Source organism: Oncorhynchus nerka, linkage group LG3 (assembly GCF_034236695.1).
Source record: "Oncorhynchus nerka isolate Pitt River linkage group LG3, Oner_Uvic_2.0, whole genome shotgun sequence".
In the NCBI taxonomy this organism is placed as follows: domain Eukaryota; kingdom Metazoa; phylum Chordata; class Actinopteri; order Salmoniformes; family Salmonidae; genus Oncorhynchus; species Oncorhynchus nerka.
The window spans coordinates 235,591-261,802 of record NC_088398.1 but is presented as its reverse complement, the minus strand read 5'-3'; the positions used below and the strand labels follow the sequence as shown (position 1 = coordinate 261,802).

Here is a 26,212-nt window from a genome sequence, read left to right as displayed (position 1 = left end):
CTACTACTACTGTCACCACTACTACTACTACTGTCACCACTACTACTACTACTGTCACCACTACTACTACTACTACTACTGTCACCACTACTACTACTACTACTACTGTCACCACTACTACTACTACTGTCACCACTACTACTACTACTGTCACCACTACTACTACTACTGTCACTACCACTACTACTACTACTGTCACTACTACTACTACTACTACTGTCACTACTACTACTACTACTACTGTCACTACTACTACTACTACTACTGTCACCACTACTACTACTACTGTCACCACTACTACTACTACTACTGTCACCACTACTACTACTACTACTGTCACCACTACTACTACTACTACTGTCACCACTACTACTACTACTACTGTCACCACTACTACTACTACTGTCACCACTACTACTACTACTGTCACCACTACTACTACTACTGTCACCACTACTACTGTCACCACTACTACTACTACTGTCACCACCACTACTACTACTGTCACCACTACTACTACTGTCACCACCACTACTACTACTACTGTCACCACTACTACTACTACTACTGTCACCACTACTACTACTACTACTGTCACCACTACTACTACTACTACTGTCACCACTACTACTACTACTACTGTCACCACTACTACTACTACTACTGTCACCACTACTACTACTACTACCACTACTACTACTACTACTGTCACCACTACTACTGTCACCAATACTACTACTACTGTCACCACTACTGTCACCACTACTACTACTACCACCAATACGACTACTGTCACCACTACTAGTACTACCACCAATACGACTACTGTCACCACTACTAGTACTACTACCACCACTACTAGTACTACTACCACCACTACTACTGTCACCACTACTACTACTGTCACCACTACTACTACTGTCACCACTACTACTATTGCTACTACTGTCACCAATACTACTACCACTACTGTCACCAATACCACTACTACTGTACTACTACTGTACTACTACTGTCACTAATACTACTACTGTCACCAATACTACTACTACTACTACCTCTACTACTGCTAATACTACTGTAAGCATCTTCTGCTTTTGTAAGTTTGGTTTCTTGAGATCTCTACATCAGCACCAATACCTTAATAGTGGCTGCATGGTCAGATAACCACAGACAGACTGATAGTGGTATCAGCTTCTCTCAGATGCCGTGCCAGAGATAACACTGCAGGTCATTACTGGAGTAATGTCGTCTTAGTGCTGTTCCCTGTGTAAGGGTGAACTGTCTTTCACTCTGAGGGCTTACCACCTGTAGGACTGAAAGAAGTTATGAGCTGGTTTCACACACAGATTAAGCCTAGTCCCAGACTAAAAATAGATTTTAAATGGCCTATGTGTGTTAGTCCCGGACTAGTTTTAGGCTGGGATTTGATGCAAGGCGCATTATAGAGCACTACACAGCCAACAATACGCCTTTCAAATACATTTCCCCAGATGTTCACGGAGATCGCGTTCATGGGAAACGCTGCGCATATCAGCTCAATCGTCAATTGAATCCCGGCCTTAATCTGTGTCCGTAAAACCAGCCCTAGAAGTTATGTCATGTGTGAGATGACGAGGATAACCTCTTTCTTTCCCTCCATCTCCTCTTCCCTCCATCTCCCTGAGTAGAAGTATGACACCCAAGCTGGTGACAAGGGGACCCAGTTGTCAGGAGGACAGAAGCAGCGTATAGCCATTGCAAGAGCCATCCTCCGCAACCCCAAAGTCCTGCTGTTGGACGAGGCCACCTCGGCACTGGACACAGAGAGCGAGAGGGTGTGTGTGTGTGTGTGTGTTCTGTTAAACTATGTATGTTAATATATATATATATATATATATATACAGTTGAAGTCGGAAGTTTACATACACCTTAGCCAAATACATTTTTCACAATTCCTGACATTGAATCCTTGTAAAGAAATCTCTGTCTTAGGTCAGTTAGGATCACTACTTTATTTTAAGAATGTGAAATGTCAGAATAATAGTAGAAAGCATGATTTATTTCAGCTTTTTATTCTTTCATCACATTCCCAGTGGGTCAGAAGTTAACATACACTCAATTAGTATTTGGTAGCATTGCCTTTAAATAGTTTATCTTGGGTTAAACGTTTCGGGTAGCCTTCCACAAGCTTCCCGAAATAAGTTGGGTGAATTTTGGCCCATTCCTCCTGACAGTGCTGGTGTAACTGAGTCAGGTTTGTAGGCCTCCTTGCTCGCACATGCTTTTTCAGTTCTGCCCACAAATTTTCTATAGGATTGAGGTCAGGGTTTTGTGATGACCACTACAATACCTTGACTTTGTTGTCCTTAAGCCATTTTGCCACAACTTTGGAAGTATGCTTGAGGTCATTGTCCATTTGGAAGACCCATTTGTGACCAAGCTTTAACTTCCTGACTGATGTCTTGAGATGTTTCTTCAATATATCCACATAATTTTCCTACCTCATGATGCCATCTATTTTGTGAAGTACACCAGTCCCTCCTGCAGCAAAGAACCCCCACAACATGATGCTGCCACCCCTGTGCTTCACGGTTGGGATGGTGTTCTTCGGCTTGCAAGCCTCCCCCTTTTTCCACCAAACATAACGATGGTCATGATGGCCAAACAGTTCTATTTTTGTTTCATCAGACCAGAGGACATTTCTTCAAAAAGTACGATCTTTGTCCCCATGTGCAGTTGCAAACCGTAGTCTGTTTTTCATGGCGTTTTTGGAGCAGTGGCTTCTTCCTTGCTGAGTGGCCTTTCAGGTTATGTCAATATAGGACACATTTTCCTGTTGATATAGATACTTTTGTACCAGTTTCCTCCAGCATTTTCACAAGGTCCTTTGCTGTTGTTCTGAGATTTATTTGCACTTTTCGCACCAAAGTACGTTAATCTCTAGGAGACAGAACACGTTTCCTTCCTGAACGGTATGACGGCTGCGTGGTCCCATGGTATTTATACTTGCGTACTATGGTTTGTACAGATGAACGTGGTACCTTCAAGCGTTTGGAAATTGCTCCCAAGGATGAACCAGACTTGTGGAAGTCTACAATTGTTTTTCTGAGGTCTTGGCTGATTTCTTTTCATTTTCCCATGATGTCAAGCAAAGAGGCACTGAGTTTGAAGGTAGGCCTTGAAATACATCCAGTTACACCTCAAATTGACTCAAACAATGTCAATTAGCCTGTCAGAAACTTCTAAAGCCATGACATCATTTTCTGGAATTTTCCAAGCTGTTTAAAGGCACAGTCAACTTAGTGTATGTAAACTTTTGACCCACTGGAATTGTGATACAGTGAATTATAAATCAAATAATCTGTCTGTTGTCACGTCCTGACCTTAGTTCCTTTTTTAAGTCTCTATTTTGGTTTGGTCAGGGCGTGGGCATTCTATGTTTTGTTCTGTGTGTTGTATTTCTACGTGTTTGGCCTGGTATGGTTCCCAATCAGAGGCAGCTGTCAATCATTGTCTCTGATTGAGAAACATACTTAGGTAGCCTGTTCCCACCTGTGTTTGTGGGTAGTTGTTTCCTGTTTTTTCACTTTACAGGACTGTTTCGTGGCGTTCACGCGCTTCGTTGTTTTTTGGTCATTCAGTGTTCAGTTTAGTTAATCAAATTTACTATGAACACTTACCATGCTGCGTGTTGGTCCGATGATTCCTATTCCTCATCAGACGAAGAGGAGAGTCGTTACATCTGTAAACAATTGTTGGAAAAATTACTTGTCATGCACAAAGTACATGTCCTAACCGACTTGCCAAAACTATAGTTTGTTAACAAGAAATTTGTGGAGTGGTTAAAAAACTAGTTTTAATGACTCCAACCTAAGTGTATGCAAACTTCCTACTTCAACTGTATATCTCTGTGGATTCATGATACAGACGTTTTAGCTACTGGATGTATTTGTCTCTGTTCTCCCTCCCTCCCCAGGTGGTGCAGGAGGCCCTAGATGTGGCTCGACAGGGCAGGACGTGTATCGTGGTGGCCCACCGCCTTTCCACCATTCAGAACGCTGACCTGATCGCTGTCTTCCAGAAGGGAGTGGTGGTGGAGCAGGGCACTCATCAACAACTACTGTCCCAGAGAGGAGTATACTACTCACTGGTCACCACACAGCTGGGCCATGGCAGAAAATGAGGGAGGATGGGGGGAGGGAGAGGCTGATAGTGCAGGGGGTTGCTGGGAGGGGCTGAGTGTGCAGGGAGGGGTTGAGGGTGCAGGGGGTATTTTGTATATAAAAGGAAGAGGTGGTGGTGCTGTACTTCAGTTATTTATTCAAAAAGTATCACATCTGTACCATAGAGTGCTTGTGTGCCAAATGAATACATGGAACACACACATATACACACACATCTGCGCATTACTGTAAACTGCACAGAACTAAGCCAATGAGACGCTGAAGCAGTGTGTATCCTCAACATTCAGATTATTACATTGATTTGTTCAATTGTTTTGGGCTTAAAGTAAAACTCTACCCAAAAACTATATTTTGGTATTTATTTCATTAGTCCAGGTTATGTATCTTTCAATATACAGAAATCCTCCCCATATAGGGCAGCAGGTAGCCTAGTGGTTAGAGCATTGGACTAGTAACCGAAAGGTTGCTAGATTGAATCCCAGAGCAGACAAGGTAAACATATGTCATTCTGCCCCTGAACAAGGCAGTTAACCCACTGTTCCTAGGCCGTCATTGTAAAGGATTTGTTCTTAACTGACTTGCCTAGATAAATAAAATGATGCATTTTGCATCATATCATAGGAATCAAAATGCATCATACAGGGATGATTTCTGTATTTTGAAAGTTACATATCTTGAAAACTTGAGTGCTGACAAGCAAAACATTTGGGACCATATCCACAATGGACTAATGAAACAAATAACAAAATATAATTTTTGGGTGGAGTTTTCCTTTAAAGGCCCAGTGCAGTCAAAAACTAGATTTCCCTGTGCTTTATATATTTCCACACTATCAGGTTGGAATAACACTGTACACAAAATAACTGCACTACACTGCATTTGCACTCTGTTCATCGCTCTGCATTTAGATATATTCAAACTGATACTGTAAAATTGTACATCCACTGTATGTCATCTGTATACCAACTTACATATTTCCACACTATGAGATAATAAAGGTGATTCTAAAATTGTGAAAATTATGATAATGCCCTTTTAGTGTAAGGAGCTGTTTGAAAAGCCCGCCTGAAATTTCTGCCTGCTTTGGTGGGATGGAGTTTTGGGCACCAGGCATACATTGGTTAATAGACCAATAGGAAAGAGTTCCAAACTCTCAATAACAGCTCGTTTTCAGTTTTCCCCACTCCGACAGACCTAGCAAAATTATTGCTTGAGAAATTGCTCTTCGCTAAGAAGTATTTTTTTATTAACCTTTTAATTGAAAACAATCACAGTAAGGAACATAATTGTTACCCAGAAGTGATTTGATATTGAGATATAAACAGCTGCATTGGACCTTTAATGTTGAGAGGAATTCTTTTTGAAATGATCATGATGTGGCCTTCCAAACTGTCTCTGTGCTATGCTCATGCTACTGGAAGTGCCTGAGGTATTTAAAAGGACCAAAGAGTTCCTGAATGTTTTGTTTACCTTAATTGTAGGTAATATGTTGAGTGATACACACACACACACACACACACCTGAGGGTTGGGGCTCAAGCACTAACAGTATATTGATACAAACCACTTCCTGTTTCTACATTGCACTGAATTAACTGACTCTGCTTGGGTATGTACTGTATGTATGCATTACTTTTTTCCTTATGTAAACAGGTATCATTAATAAAGATGTTTTATTTGAATATTTGGGCTCATGACATGATTCAATCACTTTGATTTGTCAGTTCAATCACACTAAACAACTTTCATATTCAATAAAACATTTTCCAAGTTTACATTGTCAGCCAAGTCAAAACTATAATTTTCCTACTGTAAAGTGGGTTACATCATTTTCACTACTTTAGGCATTAAAACAGCTTCTTTTCATTCTGTTGATTGAATCAAATGCAGTGTTCATCTTTTATCACTTTTCTCTCATTTACAACAAAAAAACATGCTGAAAATCTCAAGACTGTCTGAAAGGTATGAACACAATGGCTGTGTTGGAGAGCATCAAAACTGATGTATCATGGGTATATTGTGACAGGAATGTTCATTATTACAGACATCTACTACATAAAATGGCATATTGCATAGGGCGGCAGCCTATGGATCTGGCATAGGAGTGGTAGAGCTATTCAGCAGCTTAAAGTCTAAAATGTCCGGTTAATTAGGGAGCTATTCAATCAAAACCACCTACCAGATCTCTGGGGACAGACTAAAATAAGGACACAGCAAAAAGGCACATCATTTACTTGGGTTTCCTTCCGTCTCACCCAAACACCGTTTCATTGATCATATCCAGCCAAATGCATAATCCTCTACTGATGTGCAAAACATAAAAACATTTTTCTTGCCCTGGAAACTGGAAACCAGTTTTGATTGAGTAGGGCCCTTATATAATACCCATGAGGCCTGAGGTGAGACGGTAGTCAAAGACAACATGACCCGTTTCTCTCTGTTTCTCAATTTCACAGCTACGACAACAGTTACGTTCTAAAAGAGTCATTTCAACCAACCAAGAACATCTATGCCTCAGTCACTCTTCTGGAAAAGCCAATCAATGTAGAAAAATAATACTATTCATGAATCACTAATGACCAGGGACAGGTGACTCGATGCTACGCTGGTCACTGCAGAGTGGAAGTGTATGGTGACGGCGAGTTAGGATGTGTATGTTAGCTTAGCGGTGTACAGCGCATGGCATGGGTTAACACTAAATGTTACGAGTTAGGATGTGTATGTTAGCTTAGCGGTGTACAGCGCATGGCATGGGTTAACACTAAATGTTACGAGTTAGGATGTGTATGTTAGCTTAGCGGTGTACAGTGCATGGCATGGGTTAACACTAAATGTTACGAGTTAGGATGTGTATGTTAGCTTAGCGGTGTACAGTGCATGGCATGGGTTAACACTAAATGTTACGAGTTAGGATGTGTATGTTAGCTTAGCGGTGTACAGTGCATGGCATGGGTTAACACTAAATGTTACGAGTTAGGATGTGTATGTTAGCTTAGCGGTGTACAGCGCATGGCATGGGTTAACACTAAATGTTACGAGTTAGGATGTGTATGTTAGCTTAGCGGTGTACAGCGCATGGCATGGGTTAACACTAAATGTTACGAGTTAGGATGTGTATGTTAGCTTAGCGGTGTACAGCGCATGGCATGGGTTAACACTAAATGTTACGAGTTAGGATGTGTATGTTAGCTTAGCGGTGTACAGCGCATGGCATGGGTTAACACTAAATGTTACGAGTTAGGATGTGTATGTTAGCTTAGCGGTGTACAGCGCATGGCATGGGTTAACACTAAATGTTACGAGTTAGGATGTGTATGTTAGCTTAGCGGTGTACAGCGCATGGCATGGGTTAACACTAAATGTTACGAGTTAGGATGTGTATGTTAGCTTAGCGGTGTACAGCGCATGGCATGGGTTAACACTAAATGTTACGAGTTAGGATGTGTATGTTAGCTTAGCGGTGTACAGCGCATGGCATGGGTTAACACTAAATGTTACGAGTTAGGATGTGTATGTTAGCTTAGCGGTGTACAGCGCATGGCATGGGTTAACACTAAATGTTACGAGTTAGGATGTGTATGTTAGCTTAGCGGTGTACAGCGCATGGCATGGGTTAACACTAAATGTTACGAGTTAGGATGTGTATGTTAGCTTAGCGGTGTACAGCGCATGGCATGGGTTAACACTAAATGTTACGAGTTAGGATGTGTATGTTAGCTTAGCGGTGTACAGCGCATGGCATGGGTTAACACTAAATGTTACGAGTTAGGATGTGTATGTTAGCTTAGCGGTGTACAGCGCATGGCATGGGTTAACACTAAATGTTACGAGTTAGGATGTGTATGTTAGCTTAGCGGTGTACAGTGCATGGCATGGGTTAACACTAAATGTTTCTCACAACATAAAAACAGACGAAATCTAAACAGAATCGTGGAAATTCAATCTATACATTTTGAAAACAGGGAATCCCCGATCTAGCTGCTACATAAAATCACAGAGAATGATTCACTAAGAGCAAAATAAACTCATTTGTTGAGCTGCATTTAAACAAATAACACATTTTTTTTTTAAATGTAGAAAACAATAAATGTGCCTTTGCATTGATCTGTGCAGAACTAAACTATTATTGACTACCATCTACAAACTCTGTGTGTGTGTGTGTGTGTTAGAGCTGAGCTGTGGTAGCGAGATGTAACATCTCATGTAGGGAGGTAACCAGGTTCTGGAACAGTGCCTCTGCATCTGTCTCTGGACTGGACTTCCACGCCGTACAGGAAGCCACGATCCTGAAACAGGAAGTACAAGTCAGATACTGGACACTTGTAAAGGTTTAAAAAAATCTGTCCATCATAGAGAGGACGGAACAACACAGCTGCACTTTCTAACTACTACTATTAAACTTCACCTTTGACCTCACCTTGACCGCACTAACTAGATGACACGGAAAACAGCTGGAATAGTAACTGTTATCTGACCCAGAATGTGTGTGTGTGTGTTTACTGGTCAAACTGTGGATGGTGTTTTGTGGTGTGTGTGTGTGTGTGTGTGTGTGTGTGTGTGTGTGTGTGTGTGTGTGTGTGTGTGTGTGTGTGTGTGTGTGTGTTTTTTTTTTTTTACTGGTCGAACTGTGGATGATGTTGTGAGGGGTCAGTGTGAGTGTGTGTTTACTGGTCAAGCTGTGGATGATGTTGCATGGGATTAGTGTGTGTGTGTGTGTGTTTACTGGTCAAACTGTGGATGATGTTGCTTGGAGTCAGTGTGTGTGTGTGTGTGTGTGTTTACTGGTCAAACTGTGGATGATGTTGCTTGGAATCAGTGTGTGCGTGTGTTTACTGACATAAGGAAGTAGATGGCTGCAAACGTTCTACTTTTAAACTCAGACAAAGCAGAGATGCTTGTTCTAGGTCCCAAGAAACAAAGAGATCTTCTGTTGAATCTGACAATTCATCTTAATGGTTGTACAGTCGTCTCAAATAAAACTGTGAACAACCTCGGCGTTACTCTGGACCCTGATCTCTCTTTTGACGAACATATCAAGACTGTTTCAAGGACAGCTTTTTTACATTTATGTAACATTGCAAAAATCAGACATTTTCTGTCCAAAAATGATGCAGAAAAATGTATCCATTCTTTTGTTACTTCTAGGTTAGACTACTGCAATGATCTACTTTCCGGCTACGCGGATTAAGCACTAAATAAACTTCAGTTAGTGCTAAATACGGCTGCTAGAATCCTGACTAGAACCAAAAAATGTGATCATATTACTCCAGTGCTAGCCTCCCTACACTGGCTTCCTGTTAAGGCAAGGGCTGATTTCAAGGTTTTACTGCTAACCTACAAAGCATTACATGGGCTTGCTCCTACCTATCTTTCCGATTTGGTCCTGCCGTACATACCTACACGTACGCTACGTTCACAAGACGCAGGCCTCCTAATTGTCCCTAGAATTTCAAACAGCTGGAGGAACAATGGAACGCAGCTAATGGAATGCAGCTAACTCTCACATGAGCGTGCTTGATCAGCTCATGGCTCTCTGGCAGACTCCTGACTCAAAGATATCCCTCTAGTGGTGTGGGGACTGTGCTTTGGCAAAGTGGGTGGGGTTATATCCTGTCTGTTTGGCCCTGTCCGGGGGTATCATCGGATGGGGACACAGTGTCTCCTGACCCCTCCTGTCTCAGCCTCCAGTATTTATGCTGCAGTAGTTTATGTGTCGGGGGCCAGGGTCAGTCTGTTATATCTGGAGTATTTCTCCTGTCTTATCCGGTGTCCTGTGTGAATTTAAGTATGCTCTCTCTAATTCTCTCTTTCTCTCTTTCTTTCTTTCTCTCTCTCTCTCGGAGGACCTGAGCCCTAGGACCATGCCTCAGGACTACCTGGCATGATGACTCCTTGTTGTCCCCAGTCTACCTGGCCGTGCTGCTGCTCCAGTTTCAACTGTTCTGCTTGCGGCTATGGAACCCTGAACTGTTCACTGTGACTACTATTATTTGACCATGCCGGTCATTTATGAACATTTGAACATCTTGGCCATGTTCTGTTATAATCTCCACCCGGCACAGCCAGAAGAGGACTGGCCACCCCTCATAGCCTGGTTCCTCTCTAGGTTTTGGCCTTTCTAGGGAGTTTTTCCTAGCCACCATGCTTCTACACCTGCATTGCTTGCTGTTTGGGGTTTTATGCTGGGATTCTGTCCAGCACTTTGATATATCAGCTGATGTAAGAAGGGCTTTATGAATACATTTGATCTGATTTGTGTGTGTGTGAGTGTTTACTGGTCAAACTGTAGATGATGTTGCGTGGGGTCAGTGTGTGTGGATGTGTGTGTGTGTTTACTGGTCAAGCTGTGGATGATGTTGCATGGGGTCAGTGTGTGTGGATGTGAGTGTGTGTTTACTGGTCAAACTGTAGATGATGTTGCGTGGGGTCAGTGTGTGTGGATGTGTGTGTGTGTTTACTGGTCAAGCTGTGGATGATGTTGCATGGGTGTGTTAGCCCACCTGTCGTCTCCGATGCGGTAGAAGAACCCGTAGCCATGGTGCACCATGGGAGCAACCGCTCCCAGGACTGTGGTGTAGCCAGCCAGACTGGTGGACAGGGTAAAGTTACCGCCCCCGCCACTGGAGAGAGAACACACACAAATTACACACACCATAAACACACACACACACACACACACACACACACACACACACACACACACACACACACACACACACACACACACACACACACACACCTCTTGGAATACAGTGGATCAGTGAAAAGGTCTGGCATAGGAAGTCCCTCCTCCTTGGCGATCAGGTAAAGGCCCAGGAGATGCCTGTCAAAACCTTTTCCATTCTGTGCCTCAGCCATCAGTTTGTTATGCTTGTTGAAGGCCAGCAGCAGGGCTTTCCTCTTAGCCTCAGCCTGGGAGACATACAGAAAGTCAGAGTGTAAGTATCCTGGTCCCCAGATTTACATGTATGGCATGACAATATATGAAGAACTAATCGTTTACTGGACACACACACTCTCACACTTACGCTGGCTGCAGGGAGGAGCATGGTATGGCACCAGTTCTGTGCCTCCAGGGTACAGGGCCTCATGGTCTCAGTCCTGCCGTGGTAGAACCTTCTGGTCATCGCTGTCTCATAGCAACTACCTAACCTGGGAGGGTGGATTATCATCAATCATCAGTTATGGAGAAAATATTGGGGAGGAAGGATGGATGAAGTTGATGGATAGATGGATGGGCGGGTGGGTGGATGGATGAATGTTGGGTGGATAGATGGATTAATTGGATGGATAGTGGATGCAGGGCCGGCTCCAAGCATAAGACAATATAAGCCGTTGCTTAGGGCCCCAGGCCGCCCTCAACCTCACCCCAAATTATTATTATTTGAGAGTTAGAATAGTAGAATACACCAGTTACAAGGTCGAAATGTGGTTCTACACCAGTAATTTCTCTCTTGTTATGCTCTGGCAGTCAATCAATTCACCATGTCTTCTAACATTTCTTAAATTGGTAAGTTAGTCTAGCCAGCTATCTAAACTTGTAATCATGGCTGAACCCCTACCAGGGTGTCTAAGGGCCCTGACCTCCAGGGGGCCCCTATTGATTTTGTTAGTCACTCACTCTATCATCATTAAGTCACGGCAAAATGTGTAGAATTACAAGAAATTAGCTTTAAAACTGAAAATAATGTCTCTCCACCCTATGGCCTAGCTTAGGCCCCAACGAAATCTTGCTTAGGGCCCCCAAAAGGCTAGAACCGGCCCTGACTGGATGGATGGTATTACCTCCCATGCTGTCTGTAATAAGCCAGTTGAAGGGCCAGTTGTATGAAGGTGTCTGGGTGGAGCTTCCTCTGTTTGATGGCTGCTTTCCCAAACGAGGTGAACGCATAACACACCACCTGCAAGTCCTGAGTCTGGAGACACACACGCAGGTGTCTGTCAAACCAGATATCACACAGATTAGAGTTGTGTGTGTGTGGTGGGGAGAGTAAGGGCCTGTGAGGGTGTGTTTGTGATGAACACAACACCTGCGATGGTCCAATCTGACAACCAGGGAGATGCACAGAGTCATGAATGTGTGTGTGTGTGTGTGTGTGTGTGTGTGTGTGTGTGTGCACGTGTGTGTGCTCACAGTCTCAAAGTACTGTTGCTTGGCATGTGCAACGTCACTCCTGACTCTGTCATCCACAGTGAAGACCAACTCTTCAGGAAGAGGCATAGGCCGCACCGTCTCAGAGCCCTACATAGACACACACATCAACAAGTATACTGTTGCTTACTCACAGTGAAATGAACCTGTTTATTACCTGATACATGGCAGCATAATAGAGAGCCACCTTATCCTGTTGTTCTCAGGTGTGAGCTACGACGTAAAATCTTCTAAATAGAACCAGAGTGTAGTTTTATGCTGAGCCGGCATGCTTACGCCCAGGTTTCACTGAAATTAACAGGAGTGTCTCACACTCAGCAATACTTATGCGTCCGGTTGAGCAGGCCAGTAAGGCACTTCGAATTAAGGGCAAACAAGATATACAGTCACTGAAAATAAGTTCAATAGAAACAGTATTTACCTTCCACCTGCCGTCTGTAGCTTTGAGCTGCTGATCCACATAGTAACCCTGAGTTACCAGCACCATGGCATCGTAGGGGGCATGCTGCAACACACACCAGCAATTACCATATATAGGAGCAGACTCACAACAAAACATCATTACACTACTGCTAACAGAGGAGCAATCATCTCTCTCTCTACAAAACAGTAACACACGTCACAATTGGATCCGAAGGTTCCGTCGGCGAAGGAGAGGGAGTTGTAGGACTTGTCTCCCCAGCGGATGGTGGGGTCTCCTGTCAGCGCTTCCAGGGTCACCTGGGGGCAAAGGCCAAAGGTCAGATTATACCATACTAAGGATGGTATGGATGCCTGTGGTGTGTGTGTACGTACTGGTGTGTAGTTCTCTGCAGTAGCGTAGGGTTTAGCATCGTCCAGTGAGACCACAAACAGACTGCTCTGGATGGTCTCTAAGATGGTCTTATTGGCTGGATCTATACCTATCAGATACTCCCTGGCCTACAGACACAGAGAGAGCGAGAGAGAGTGAGGTTTATGGCATGGTGATGTCCATACTATACAGACAACTTCACACACACCTTAGCCCAGCGTGTCCTCTCCTCTGAGGTGAGAGCGGCGACACCATCTCCCGCTGGCTCCCCTTCACAACACTGCTTCACATGGGTCAGCTGCCTACACATACACACACACACAAAGGCACATAAATACATGCAAATATATGCAGATGCACACAAATATATCTAAATATCCACCGGCCAGAATACCTGAGCAGCTCTGGAGGGGTAAGAATGTGTCCGTCACACACTGCATCAAACGAGAAGAAACGTCCCTTACACATCACCACCACATGGGAGGGGCATGGACCCTCGCTCTCTACAACACACAGAAAAAACATCAATACATACAGCACCAGTCAAAAGTTTGGACACACCTACTCATTCCAGGGTTTTACTTTATTTTTTTACAATTTTCTACATTGTAGAATAATAGTTAAGATATTAAAACTATGAAATAACACATGTGGAATCATGCAGTAACCAAAAAGGTGTTAAACAAATCAACCTATATTTTATATTTGAGATTCTTCAAAGTAGCCACTCCTTGCCTTGATGGCAGCTTTGCACACTCTTGGCATTCTCTCAACCAGCTTCACCTGGAATGCTTATCCAACAGTTTTTAAGAAGTTCCCACATATGCTGAGCACTTGTTGGCTGCTTTCCTTCACTCTGCAGTCCAAATGATCCCAAACCATCTCAATTGGGTTAGGTCGGGTGATTGTGGAGGCCAGATCATCTGATGCAGCACTCCATCACTCTCCTTACTCAAATAGCCCTTATTTTAGGTCATTGTCCTGACGTGTTTGGTCATTGTCCTTTTGAAAAATTAATTATAGTCAAACCAGATGGGATGGCGTATCGATGCAGAATGCTGTGGTAGCCATGGCCATGCTGGTTAAGTGTGCCTTGAATTCTAAATAAATCTCTGAGTGCCACCAGCAAAGCACCCCCACACAATCACACCTCCTCCTCCATGCTTCACGGTGGGAACCCCACATGCAGAGATCATCTGTTCACCTACTCTGCATCTCACAAAGACACAAATGTTGGAACCAAAAATCTAAAATCTGGACTCATCAGATCAAAGGACAGATTTCCACCGGTTTTATGTCCATTGCTCATGTTTCTTGGCCCAAGCAAGTCTCTTCTTATTATTGGTGTCCTTTAGTAGTGCTTTCTTTGCAGCAATTCAACCATGAAGACCTGATTCAGACAGTCTCCTCTGAACAGTTGATGTTGAGATGTGTCTGTTACTTGAACTCTGTGAAGCACTTATTTGGGCTGCATTTTCTGAGGCTGGTAACTCTAATGAACTTGTCCTCTGCAACAGAGGTAACTCTGGGTCTTCATTTCCTTTGGCGGTCCTCATGAGCCAGTTTCATCATAGCGCTTGATGGTTTTTGTGACTGCACTTGAAGAAACGTTCAACGTTCCTGAAATTTTCCAGATTGATTGACCTTCATGTCTTAAAGTAATCAATACACACATCCAAACACACATAGAAAACACACACACACACACACACCTAAATAAATAACAGTACTACACACAAAAACAAACCACAAACATCATATTGCATGGCAATGTCGTGGTGGGGGGGGGTCACCTACCTGTCTTAAAGTAGTTGATGATGGTATCCTTGGTGACTCCAGGAACTTTACATGTACAGAACAGCATTCTGAACTGGTCCATATCCAACACCACATTAGCAGCTTTATGAGGGTCCAGCCTCTCCCTGTCGGGGACCGCACAGTCAGAGAGTGTGTACTGAACGTGTGTGTTTAGGGACACTGTTCAACTAAATGCTTAGTTGCAGGTTCCTTCTCGACAACGGAACAACAATAAGAAATAAAATATAATAATATAAACATAAAGTAACTGGCTCAGTAGAATAGAATAAATATTTTAAACAACTATAATACAGGAAGAATGTATAGTTAAATAAAAACACGTGTTTTGGGGAAGGGGGGGATTGGAGGGCAAGTGTTTAAATTGTGCATTATTTAGCAATCGGAAGAGTCTGGTAGCAGCAGTTGTGATGTGTGTGTAACCTTAATACATATACACGGAGTGTACAAAACATTAGGAACACCTTCCTAATATTGAGTTGCACACCCTTTTGAACCTCAGAACAGCCTCAATTCGTTGAAGCATGGACTCTACAAGGTGTCGAAAGCATTCCACAGGGATGCTGGCCTATGTTGACTCCCAGTTCAAAAGGCACTTCAATATTTTATATAACCTGTCATTCAACTTCTGAATGACACACATACATACACAATCCATGTCTCAATTATCTCAAGGTTTAAAATCCTTCTTTAACCTGTCTCCTCCCCTTCATATAAACTGATTGAAGTGGATTTAACAGGTGACATCAATAAGTGATTATAGCTTTCACCTGGATTCACCTGGTCAGTCTATGTCATGGAAAAAAACATGTTTTGTACACTCAGTGTGAGTATCTTACGTGCGAAGCAGGTCCCAGTACTGTAGAGTATGCCACATGCTTATGCTGGTCCTCTGTAGCTGTACTCCCTCTGTAGGGGGCCAGCAGTGCTCTAGGTAGGGTGCAGGACCTCCGAAGTTCACATTCAACTGGGAGGGGTAACGCAATTCCAGATAGGCTGCATCCAACCACCACTCCTCCAACTGCAGGAAAACACACAGAATAAAGATGAAACAATGCAGGGAGACACCATAAAGATTCCCTTTAACAGTTGCTCAGGGTCGAGCATGGTGTGTGACCAGTTCCCACAGGTTCTAACTGTGCAGTGTGTTGAGTGTAGAGGTCGACTGATTAATCGGAATGGACGATTAATTATGGCCGATTTCAAGTTTTCATAACAATCGGTAATCGGCATTTTTGGACTCAGATTACATTGCACTCCACGAGGAGACTGCGTGGCAGGCTTAGTACCTGTTATGCGAGTGCAGCAAGGAGCCAAGGTAAGGTGCTAGCTAGCATTAAACTTACCTTATTAAAAAAAATCTATTTTAACATAATCACTAGTTAACTACATATGGTTGATGATATTACTAGTTCATCTAGCTTGTCCTGCGTTGCATATAATTGATGCGGTGCGCATTCGTGAAAAAAGCACTGTCGTTGCACCAATGTGTACCTAACCATAAACATCAACACTTTTCTTAAAATCAATACACAAGTATATATTTTTAAACCTGCATATTTAGTTAATATTGCCTGCTAACATTAATTTATTTTAACTAGAGAAATTGTGTCACTTCTCTTGCATTCTGTGCAACAGAGTCAGGGTATATGCAGCAGTTTGGGCCGCCTGCCTCGTTGAGAACTGTGTGAAGACCATTTCTTCCTAATGAAGACAGCCAACTTCGCCAAATGGGGGATGATTTAACAAAAGCGCATTTGTGAAAAAAGCACATATGTTGCACGAATGTACCTAACCATAAAACATCAATGCCTTTCTTAAAATCAATACATAGAAGTATATTTTTTTTAAACCTGCATATTTAGTTAAAAGAAATTCATGTTAGCAGGCAATATTAAACTAGTGAAATTGTGTCACCTCTTGCGTTCATTGCACGCAGAGTCAGGGTACATGCAACAGTTTGGGCTGCCTGGCTCGTTGCGAACTAATTTGCCAGAATTTTACATGATTATGAAATAGTATTGAAGGTTGTGCAATGTAACAGCAATATTTAGACTTATGGATGCCACCCGTTAGATAAAATACGGAACGGTTCCGTATTTCACTGAAAGAATAAACGTTTTGTTTTCTAAATGATATAGTTTCCGGAATTGACCATATGAAAGACCTAAGGCTCGTATTTCTGTGTGTTATTATATTATAATTAAGTCTATGATTTCTCTCTCTCAGAGGACCTGAGCCCTAGGACCATGCCCCAGGACTACCTGACATGATGACACCTGGCAGTGCTGCTGCTGCAGTTTCAACTGTTCTGCCTGTGATTATTATTATTTGACCATGCTGGTTATTTATGAACATTTGAACATCTTGGCCATGTTCTGTTATAATCTCCACCCGGCACAGCCAGAAGAGGACTGGCCACCCCACATAGCCTGGTTCCTCTCTAGGTTTCTTCCTAGGTTTTGGCCTTTCTAGGGAGTTTTTCCTAGCCACCGTGCTTCTACACCTGCATTGCTTGCTGTTTGGGGGTTTAGGCTGGGTTTCTGTACAGCACTTTGAGATATCAGCTGATGTACGAAGGGCTATATAAATACATTTGATTTGATGATTTGATTTGATAGAGTAGTCTGACTGAGCGGTGGTAGCAGCAGCAGGCTCGTAAGCATTCATTCAAACAGCACTTTCCTGCGTTTACCAGCAGCTCTTCGCTGTGCTTCAAGCATTGCGCTGTTTATGACTTCAAGCCTATCAACTCTCAAGATTAGGATGGCAATACTAAAGTACCTATTAGAACATCCAATAGTCAAAGGTATATGAAATACAAATGGTATAGAGAGAAATAGTCCTACAATAACTACAAACTAAAACGTCTTAATTAACTGGGAATATTGAAGACTCATGTTCTGAGCAAAAAACTTACAAACGTTTTTTACATTGCACATATTGCACTTTTTCTTTCTTCTCCAACACTTTGTTTTTGCATTATTTAAACTAAATTAAACATGTTTCATTATTTATTTGAGAGTAAATAGATTTTATTGATGTATTATATTCAGTTAAATTAAAAGTGTTCATTCAGTATTGTTGTAATTGTCATTATTACAAATATATATATATATATATATATATATATATAAATCGTCCGATTAATCGGTATCGGCTTTTTTTGGTCCTCCAATAATCAGTATCGGTGTTGAAAAATCATAATCGGTCGACCTCTAGTTGAGTGTGTGTACCCAGTTCCTACGTGTCCTGGCTCTCTGCAGTAGTTTTTGGTGCAGGTCTTTGCCGATGCCCTCTCCAAACCTCTTCACTACGGCTGCAGTCACCTGGTACTCCTCCTCTGTAGCAAACGGCCGCACTGGAAAATACACACAGACATTTCAGTAACTAGACACATTTTCATCCAGGGTCCATGCTAACGGCGATTCTCTTTCTCACATGCAGCTGGCATCTCACCTGCATCCAGGTACTTGGCGAGGCTCCCCTCTAGAGACGGTACAGGGAGAGGAGGCAGGCTATGCTGGTACTGGAACGTCCGCTCAGTGGGGAACTGGTTGGTCATGTCACCTACAGCACCAAAACACCTGGTTAGCCATGTTGCCACCTACTATACTAAAACACCTGGTTAGCCATGTTGTCACCTACAATAATAAAACACCTGATTAGCCATGTTGTCACCTACAATACGAAAACACCCGGTTAGCCATGTTGCCACCTACTATACCAAAACACCGGGTTAGCCATGTTGTCACCTACAATAATAAAACACCTGATTAGCCATGTTGTCACCTACAATACCAAAACACCCGGTTAGCCATGTTGTCACCTACAATACCAAAACACCTGGTTAGCCATGTTGTCACCTACAATACAAAAACACCTGGTTAGTCATGTTGTCACCTACAATACCAAAACACCTGGTTAGTCATGTTGTCACCTACACCACCAAAACACCTGGTTAGCCACGTTGTCCCCTATAGCACCCAAAAACCTGGTTCGCCATGCTGTCACCTACACCACCCAAAACCTGGTTAGCCATGCAGTCACCTACACCACCAAAACACCTGGTTAGCCACGCTGTCACCTACACCACCAAAACACCTGGTTAGCCATGTTGTCACCTACACCACCAAAACACCTGGTTAGCCATGTTGTCACCTACACCACCAAAACACCTGGTTAGCCATGTTGTCACCTACACCACCAAAACACCTGGTTAGCCACGCTGTCACCTACACCACCAAAACACCTGGTTAGCCATGTTGTCACCTACACCACCAAAACACCTGGTTAGCCATGTTGTCACCTACACCACCAAAACACCTGGTTAGCCATGTTGTCACCTACGCCACCAAAACACTTGGTTAGCTATGTTGTCACCTACATTACCACAACACCTGGTTAGCCATAGACTTACTGTCCCCTAGCCTGGTAGACTCTACGAATCCAAGTGTGGACTGAACAATCCTCCACTTTCGTCTAACTTTTAGATATATTTTTTTTAAATTGTGGATCTTGGACCATGCTAACTTTATGGGAGAGTGGGGTAAGTTGAGACATTTTTCAAGGGAAATATAGTATTCTTTTTATCACAATTAATGTAAACAGTTTTGAAAACATAGCTTGTCACACAAAAAGTGGTCTCTTGGCACCACATACCATGGGGTAAGTTGAGCTGCAGGACAGGGTGAATTAAATGAAGCGCCTTCACATTTCTGTACTGAATGAAGTAACACCACTACCTTTTAAAACCATGTCTATCTTTATTTTCTAAACACATATTTAAAAAATATATTTTAATCACAATATTTCACAGTGGTTTAGATGGTACATTGATTCTCTATACCCCTCACACTCAACTCTGGACCTCGAAGCCAGTTCACTGCATTTTTTTCATTGCAAGATGGCGCCGACAGATGGTCGCCTCGCTTCGAGTCCTTAGGAAACTATGCGGTATTTCAAATTTTAAAAAAGTATTATAAGCATTCGCTACACTCGCATTAACATCTGCATGTAACCAATAACATTTGATTTGATCAAGGACTGATTTAGCCCTGGGACATCAGGTGGGTGCAATTCATTATCAGGTAGAACAGAAAACCAGTAGGCTCCAGATCTGGTAGGATAAGAGTTGAATACCACTGCTCTACACACTGAGTACACAAAACATTAGGAACACCTTCTTAATATTGAGTTGCACCCCCCTTTGCCCTCAGAAGAGCCTCACTTCATTGGGGAATGGACTCCACAAGGTGTCGAAAGCATTCAACAGAGATGCTGGCCCATGTTGACTCCAATGCTTTGTCAAGTTGACTGGATGTGCTTTGGGTGGTGGACCCCTCTTGATACAGACGGGAAACTGTTGAGCGTTAAAAACCCAGCAGCGTTGCAGTTCTTTTTTGTATATTTTTTTCTTTGACCCTCTTTTTCGATATCGTCTCAAAGCTGCAACTTTCCAACAGGCTCGGGAGAGGCGAAAGTGGAGTCATGCGTTCTCCAAAACATCACCTGCCTAACATCACTCCTTAACCAATGTGTCGGAGGAAACACTGTTCAACTGGCGACCGTTGTCGGTCCGCAGACACTCGGCCCACCACAAGGAGTCACTAGAGCGCGATGAGACAAGTAAAGCCCCACCGGCCAAACCCTCCCCTAACCCAGACGACGCTGGGCCAATTGTACACCGTCCTATGGGACTCCCAGCCACAGCCGGTTGTGGCACAGCCCAGGAATGACCCAGAGTCTGTAGTAACGTCTCAGTCCGCTGCGCCACTCGGGAAGCCCTAGTGTTGCAGTTCTTGACACACTCAAACCGGTGCACCTGGCATCTACTACCATACCCCGTTCAAAGGCCATTAAATATTTTGTCTTGTCAAGTCACCCTTGCAATAATGCATTGCATTACGCCTGAATTTAAAATAAAATAAAATATTTTGCTCAACTTGCCATTGGCTCAATTTACTCCAAGGTAAACATTTACAATATTAGCCCACACAGTTACAAGGATGCACTTTCATGCTAGGTTTCAGACCTCATACTGAAGCTTATAGAGACCCCAGCAACTACTCTTCCTGGAGTCCAAAACATTAAGGCACTTACTATTATGCGGACCCAAGAGCAGACTCAGACAAGGAGACTGGGATAATATAACGGTGTCACCAGAGACCCTGGGTTCGCACCCAGGCTCTGTCGCAACCACCAGCGACCGGGAGGTCCGTCATCCGGGTTAGGGAGGGCTTGGCTGGTAGGGATATCCTTGCATCAGCAACTCCTGTGGTGGGCCGGGCACAATGCACGCTAACCAAGGTCGCCAGGTGCAGTGTTTCCTCCGACACATTGGTGCAGCTGGCTTCCGGGTTGGATGCGTGCTGTGTGAAGAAGCAGTGCAGTTGGGTTGGGATGTGTTTGCACTTTTTCTTTCTTCTGCAGTACAGCATCCAACCTGGAAGCCAGCCGCACCAATGTGTCGGCGGAAACACCGTGCACCTGGCGACCCTGGCTAGCGTGCACCGCGCCCGGCTCGCTACAGTAGTCGCTGGTGTGTGATGAGACAAGTTAGGAAGAAATGGTCTGAGCCAGGCAGCCCAAACTGCTGCATATACCCTGAGTCTGCTTGCACTGAACGCAAGAGAAGTGACACAATTTCCATAGTTAATATTTCCTGCGAACATTAATTTATTTTAACTAAATATGCAGGTTTAAAAATATATACTTGTGTATTGATTTTAATTAAGGCATTGATGTTTATGGTTAGGTACATTGGTGCAACGATTGTGCTTTTTTCGCGAATGCGGTTTTGTTAAATCATCACCCGTTTGTCGAAGTTGAAGTAGGCTGTGATTCAATGATAAATTAACAGGCCTCGCATCGATTATATGCAACGCAGGACAAGCTAGATAAACTAGTAATATCATCAACCAAGTGTAGTTAATTAGTGATTATGTTAAGATTGATTGTTTTTTATAAGATAAGTTTAATGCTAGCTAGTAACTTACCTTGGCTCCTTGCTGTACTAGCGTAACAGGTGGTCAGCCCGCCACGCAGTCTCCTCGTGGATTGCAATCGGCCATAATCGGCATCCAAAAGTGTGGATTACTGATTATTATGAAAACTTGAAATCGGTCCTAATTAATCGGCCATGCCTGTTTACAATCCTAGGTTACTCAAAGCAGTTCATTCACCTCAATTTCCTCATTATTCATTACAATATTTAGTTGAGGTTTAGGGTTTAGTGAATGATTTGTCCCAAATACAATTTTGAGTTTTTGAAATATTTATTAACTTATTCCTATTCCTTCATTCAGCTCTTTGTTAAGTGTTGCAGTCATTTCAGTCACTGTAGTAGCTGACATGTATAATGGTAAGGGAAAGGGGGATACGTAGTCAGTTGTACAACTGAATGCACACAACTGAAATGTGTCTTCCACATTTAACCTAACCCCTCTAAATCTGAGAGGCGCAGATGTCCATGTCTTCAGCGCCCAGGGAACTGCTTTGCTCAGTTAACTTCTTTGCAGAATGACAGATTTTTACCATGTCAGCTCGGGGACTCAATCCAGCAACCTTCCGTTTACTGGCCCAACGCTCTAACCACTAGGCTACCTGCCATAGTGTTCAGTCATCCGCATACATAGACACACTGGCATGTCGTTGGTAAAAATTGAAAAAAGTAAGGGGCCTAGACGGCTACCCTGGAGAATCCCTGATTCTACCTGGATTATGTTGGAGAGGACTGCACCCTCGGTGTTCGGTTATCCACATTACAGCAGGGGGTGTAAAGCCATAACACATACGTTTTTCCAGAAGCAGACTATGATCGATAACGTCAAAAGCCGCACTAAAGTCTAACAAAACAGTCCCCACAAACTTTTGATCATAAATGTATCACAGCCAATCATCAGTCATGTGTGCAAGTGCTGTGCTTCCCAATAAGCATGCTGAAAGTTTGTTGTCAATTTGTTTACTGCAAAACAGCCTTGTATCTTGTCAAAGACTGTAAAAAAAAGCCTGTCCCTTTAAGAACAGTGATGACATCACAGCTATCACAAGCTGGCAGAGTGTTTAGTTCATTACCAAGTGCAGCTGGCAACCTACTGCTGTGAACACAAATCTCAGTTTTGGACATTATTTTCTTTCTGGACAATTTATGAATCACTGTGTGTGAAAACCAAAACTGGTAGTAATGTATATGTTTTCCCCTTGTTTTACTGACGAAGTTGTCAATAGTTAAAGAATATTTTTGTAATTTTTACAGCATTATGGGTCTCGTTTTTATGCTAGCTATCTAACATTTTTAGCTACATTTTGTTAGCTGGTTAGTCTGATGTTGCTAGCCACTTGTATTTTCGTTTCTATCATTGGTTTAGTATAACAGATGAGAGATGTATATCTTGTTTGTTATTGCTAAATGAATGTACTGTAATGAAACAGCAGGGAGCAGGTCTCGAACCCTCGACCTTCTAGCCCGAGGTCAGGCGCGCTATCGACTGTGCTGCAAAAGCATGCTCGTGCGGCAGGGTCAATTTCCGCGCTTATAAACCCAGGGTCAGTCGATAGCACAGTACATTATCTTAGTATTGATGCCATTGTATTCATATTTGTTATTTCCAGATCACATCTTGTTTGGATAAATGGACAATTAATTGGATAATACCAGCTGAGTGACATAGCACAGAATTGCAAACATTGTTAATCTCCAATCAACATTAAAGAACCGTAAACTGAGGAACTGTCTTTCTTACCGTTTCTCTAATAAGAGTACAATCTCCATAACACTATGTATACATTCCAGAGGCATCAACCTCTAATTCGAAAACAAAAAAATCTCCAAAAGTTTACTAAGGGTTGGTAACAGGCTGATTGGTCAGCTATTTGAGCCAGTAAAGGGGGCTTTCGTATTCTTGGGAAGCAGAATGACTTTTGCTTCCCCTCCAGGCTTAAGGGCACACACTTTCTAGTAGGCTTAGATTGAAGATATGACAAATAGGAGTGGCAATATCATCCGCTATTATCCTCAGTAATTTTCAATCCAAGTTGTCAGAACCCGGTGGCTTGTCATTGTTGATAGACAACAATAATTTGTTCCTCTTCCACATTCGCTTTGTGGAATTCAAAATTACAATGCTTGTCTGTGTTTGTTGTTGGCATGTCATGCCTAAGTTTGCTAATATTGCCAATTTAAAAAATAATTAAAGTAGTTGGCAATATCAGAGGGTTCATCTGATTCGATTAATTATGGAGCCGAGTTTGCATTTTTATAGAACAACCTTTAAAATGATTTACTTTGATTTTAGATACAAGCATCATGAAACCTCCCAAAAAATTAATGACTTGATGAAATTCCCATTTACGTTAACTTCCTTACAACTTTTCCATATTTCGCCAAATTATAAATGTTGTTTATGGTTTCCTAGAAAAAAGGGTGGCTCAACCTACCCCTTTGGCTCAATGCACCCCAATCTCCCCTACTACAGTACAGTCATTATCTACAAAGATAGTTGTAGAATTTGTAGCTGGGCAATTCCATTGTAACGGAATTACTCTGAGACTCAGGTTTTTCACATTAAAATGTATGCCAAACAAAACCCATTGATTTCAAAGTTTAACAAACCATACAACCAAATCGGAGTATCAGAGTAATTCCACAATAAACATGAAAATTGCCCAGCTAGCTAGACTCGCAGGCCAGATGCAACTTTTATTATTCGAGATCAAATTCCATCTTTTGCGAGGCGGCGCAGCCTTGTACCAATCGCATTAATAAGCACGTTTATAGCACAATTGCTCAGCAATTGATTACCATATGAATTCTGGCTACATAACCATATGATCAAACATAGTTAGTTAGCAAGTCAGTTTTACTTACTGCAGAAACAAGTGCACTAGCTAGCTATAAAATAGTTGGCCCCTTGCATTGTTTTCACGGCTCGAATGTAGGTCCGTTTCAGTTTTCAGTCCGATCGAAGCAGCTTAATCCCACAAACACGACAAGCAAACTCACCGTAGTATTTTGCGATATTCTGCAAATTCCGATATGTGAAAAGTTGTTTTCGCTCGTCCATTCAAAATAAAAATAATGTTGCGGCTATTTTCTAGACTAGACTAGAGGAAGGCGCTTGCGGTAGTTTATGTTGTTGCTCCGCTCGTGGTGTATGCAGCGCTTCTCATCACCTTTCACCCAGTAAGAGGTCATGGCTAGAAAGGCTACAGCTTTTGTCAAAAGTGTATTTATTTTGGCATTTTAGCTAACTCTGACCTTTTTCCAAATATTAACCTAATTCTCCTAACGTGCTACGTTAATTATCCTAACATGCTGTGTAAATTCTCCTAACCTGCTACGAAAAGTCAAATTTGACAAAAGCTCTATACTGTCTAGTCAACCCCAGTTAGCGGACTGCCAACACCCGGAAGAGAGAAGTGGTGATATTATTACACGTGACTTGGCTTTTCATTCTTCATGGATATCGATTGTGAGACTGCTAAAACACTCCTCTTAAAATAGTTGTTTGATCTTTACACGAGGCCAGATGTGCATGCATTCTTGTACGGTTGCACTTTTAGATGGTGCATTGTCAGCATTAGATCCTGGTGCATTACCTGCCATTACAGTGTATATGAAACATCACAAACTGTGAACAGTGATGATCAAGGCACCATACAGATTACAGAAACAGCATCATTTTAAGGCTGCGTTACACATTTAATGCGCAATGGGTTGTACCATAACTGTGTATTAGTACAATTTTTTAAATAATAATGTAATGACCTGACTAGATCATAAATGAACAATTGTCCAGACAGAGGCTTGAGTTTGCGAATTGACGGTTTATTGAACCAACTTTACACAGGCTACTGTTTGGGCCGTAGCACACGCCAAATAGATGACAGATAACCCACAAGCCAATCGTGACCTTCTCTTGTGAAGCCCAGACGTAAGAGAGAGAGAACAAAGGCTGAACCTGGTCTTAACTTCCAATGCCCAACCCCCCTCCACGCCACTCCGCCAACCACCAGGATGCCCGGCATCAGAACATTCCAGGCATTCCCGTGATTGGCAGATAGCAGGTTGATTGACATGTCGGACCCCGCGAACACCACAACCACCTCCTAGCCTAGGACATAACACACAGCTGTCTGTGCGGGTCGCTACACAGCCCCCCCACCACAAAGTCCCTCGTCCCCGAGGGAACAAACAAAGTCTCTGAAGCGACCCGGAGGTCTCCTTTGCCTGCGTGGCCGTGATGGTCGCAGAGTGCCCCTCTGGGAACCAGGGGATGAAGGCAGA

The 26,212-nt window shown here is 42.8% G+C and overlaps 2 protein-coding genes across 2 annotated transcripts in view; one reads left to right on the top strand and one right to left on the bottom strand.

Moving 5' to 3' along the window:
* Window positions 1–5,847, top strand: part of LOC115126102 (ATP-dependent translocase ABCB1-like) — a 47,038-nt gene extending 41,191 nt beyond the window's left edge. Inside the window, exons 27-28 of the mRNA XM_065006463.1 lie at window positions 1,671–1,817; window positions 3,959–5,847. Coding sequence (XP_064862535.1) covers window positions 1,671–1,817; window positions 3,959–4,165 — 354 coding nt within the window. The 3' untranslated portion in view covers window positions 4,166–5,847. The remainder of the gene's footprint in view (window positions 1–1,670; window positions 1,818–3,958) is intronic.
* On the bottom strand, window positions 5,822–25,329 carry LOC115113758 (peroxisomal carnitine O-octanoyltransferase-like). The gene is made up of 16 exons (XM_065006728.1): window positions 24,929–25,329; window positions 18,385–18,495; window positions 18,162–18,286; window positions 15,765–15,946; window positions 14,908–15,032; window positions 13,505–13,613; window positions 13,319–13,412; window positions 13,113–13,238; window positions 12,936–13,037; window positions 12,739–12,822; window positions 12,300–12,407; window positions 11,951–12,081; window positions 11,194–11,317; window positions 10,905–11,077; window positions 10,666–10,785; window positions 5,822–8,451 (listed from the first exon to the last, which is right to left on the bottom strand). The coding sequence occupies exons 1-16, from the start codon at window positions 24,987–24,989 to the stop codon at window positions 8,331–8,333; spliced, it is 1,896 nt and encodes a 631-aa protein (XP_064862800.1). The 5' UTR covers window positions 24,990–25,329; the 3' UTR covers window positions 5,822–8,330.
* Between the last annotated feature and the right edge of the window lie 883 nt (window positions 25,330–26,212).

Bases quoted from the DNA above. Each gene is read 5' to 3' on its own strand.
- LOC115113758 (XM_065006728.1), bottom strand. From the start codon at position 24,989: ATGGACGAGCGAAAACAACTTTTCACATATCGGAATTTGCAGAATATC. The intron at 15,947-18,161 runs GTACACACACTC...GTTTTCCTGCAG, and splicing joins CCAGGACACGTAGGAACTGG to TTGGAGGAGTGGTGGTTGGA. The intron at 12,082-12,299 runs GTGAGCACACAC...GTGTGTCTCCAG, and splicing joins AGCAACAGTACTTTGAGACT to ACTCAGGACTTGCAGGTGGT.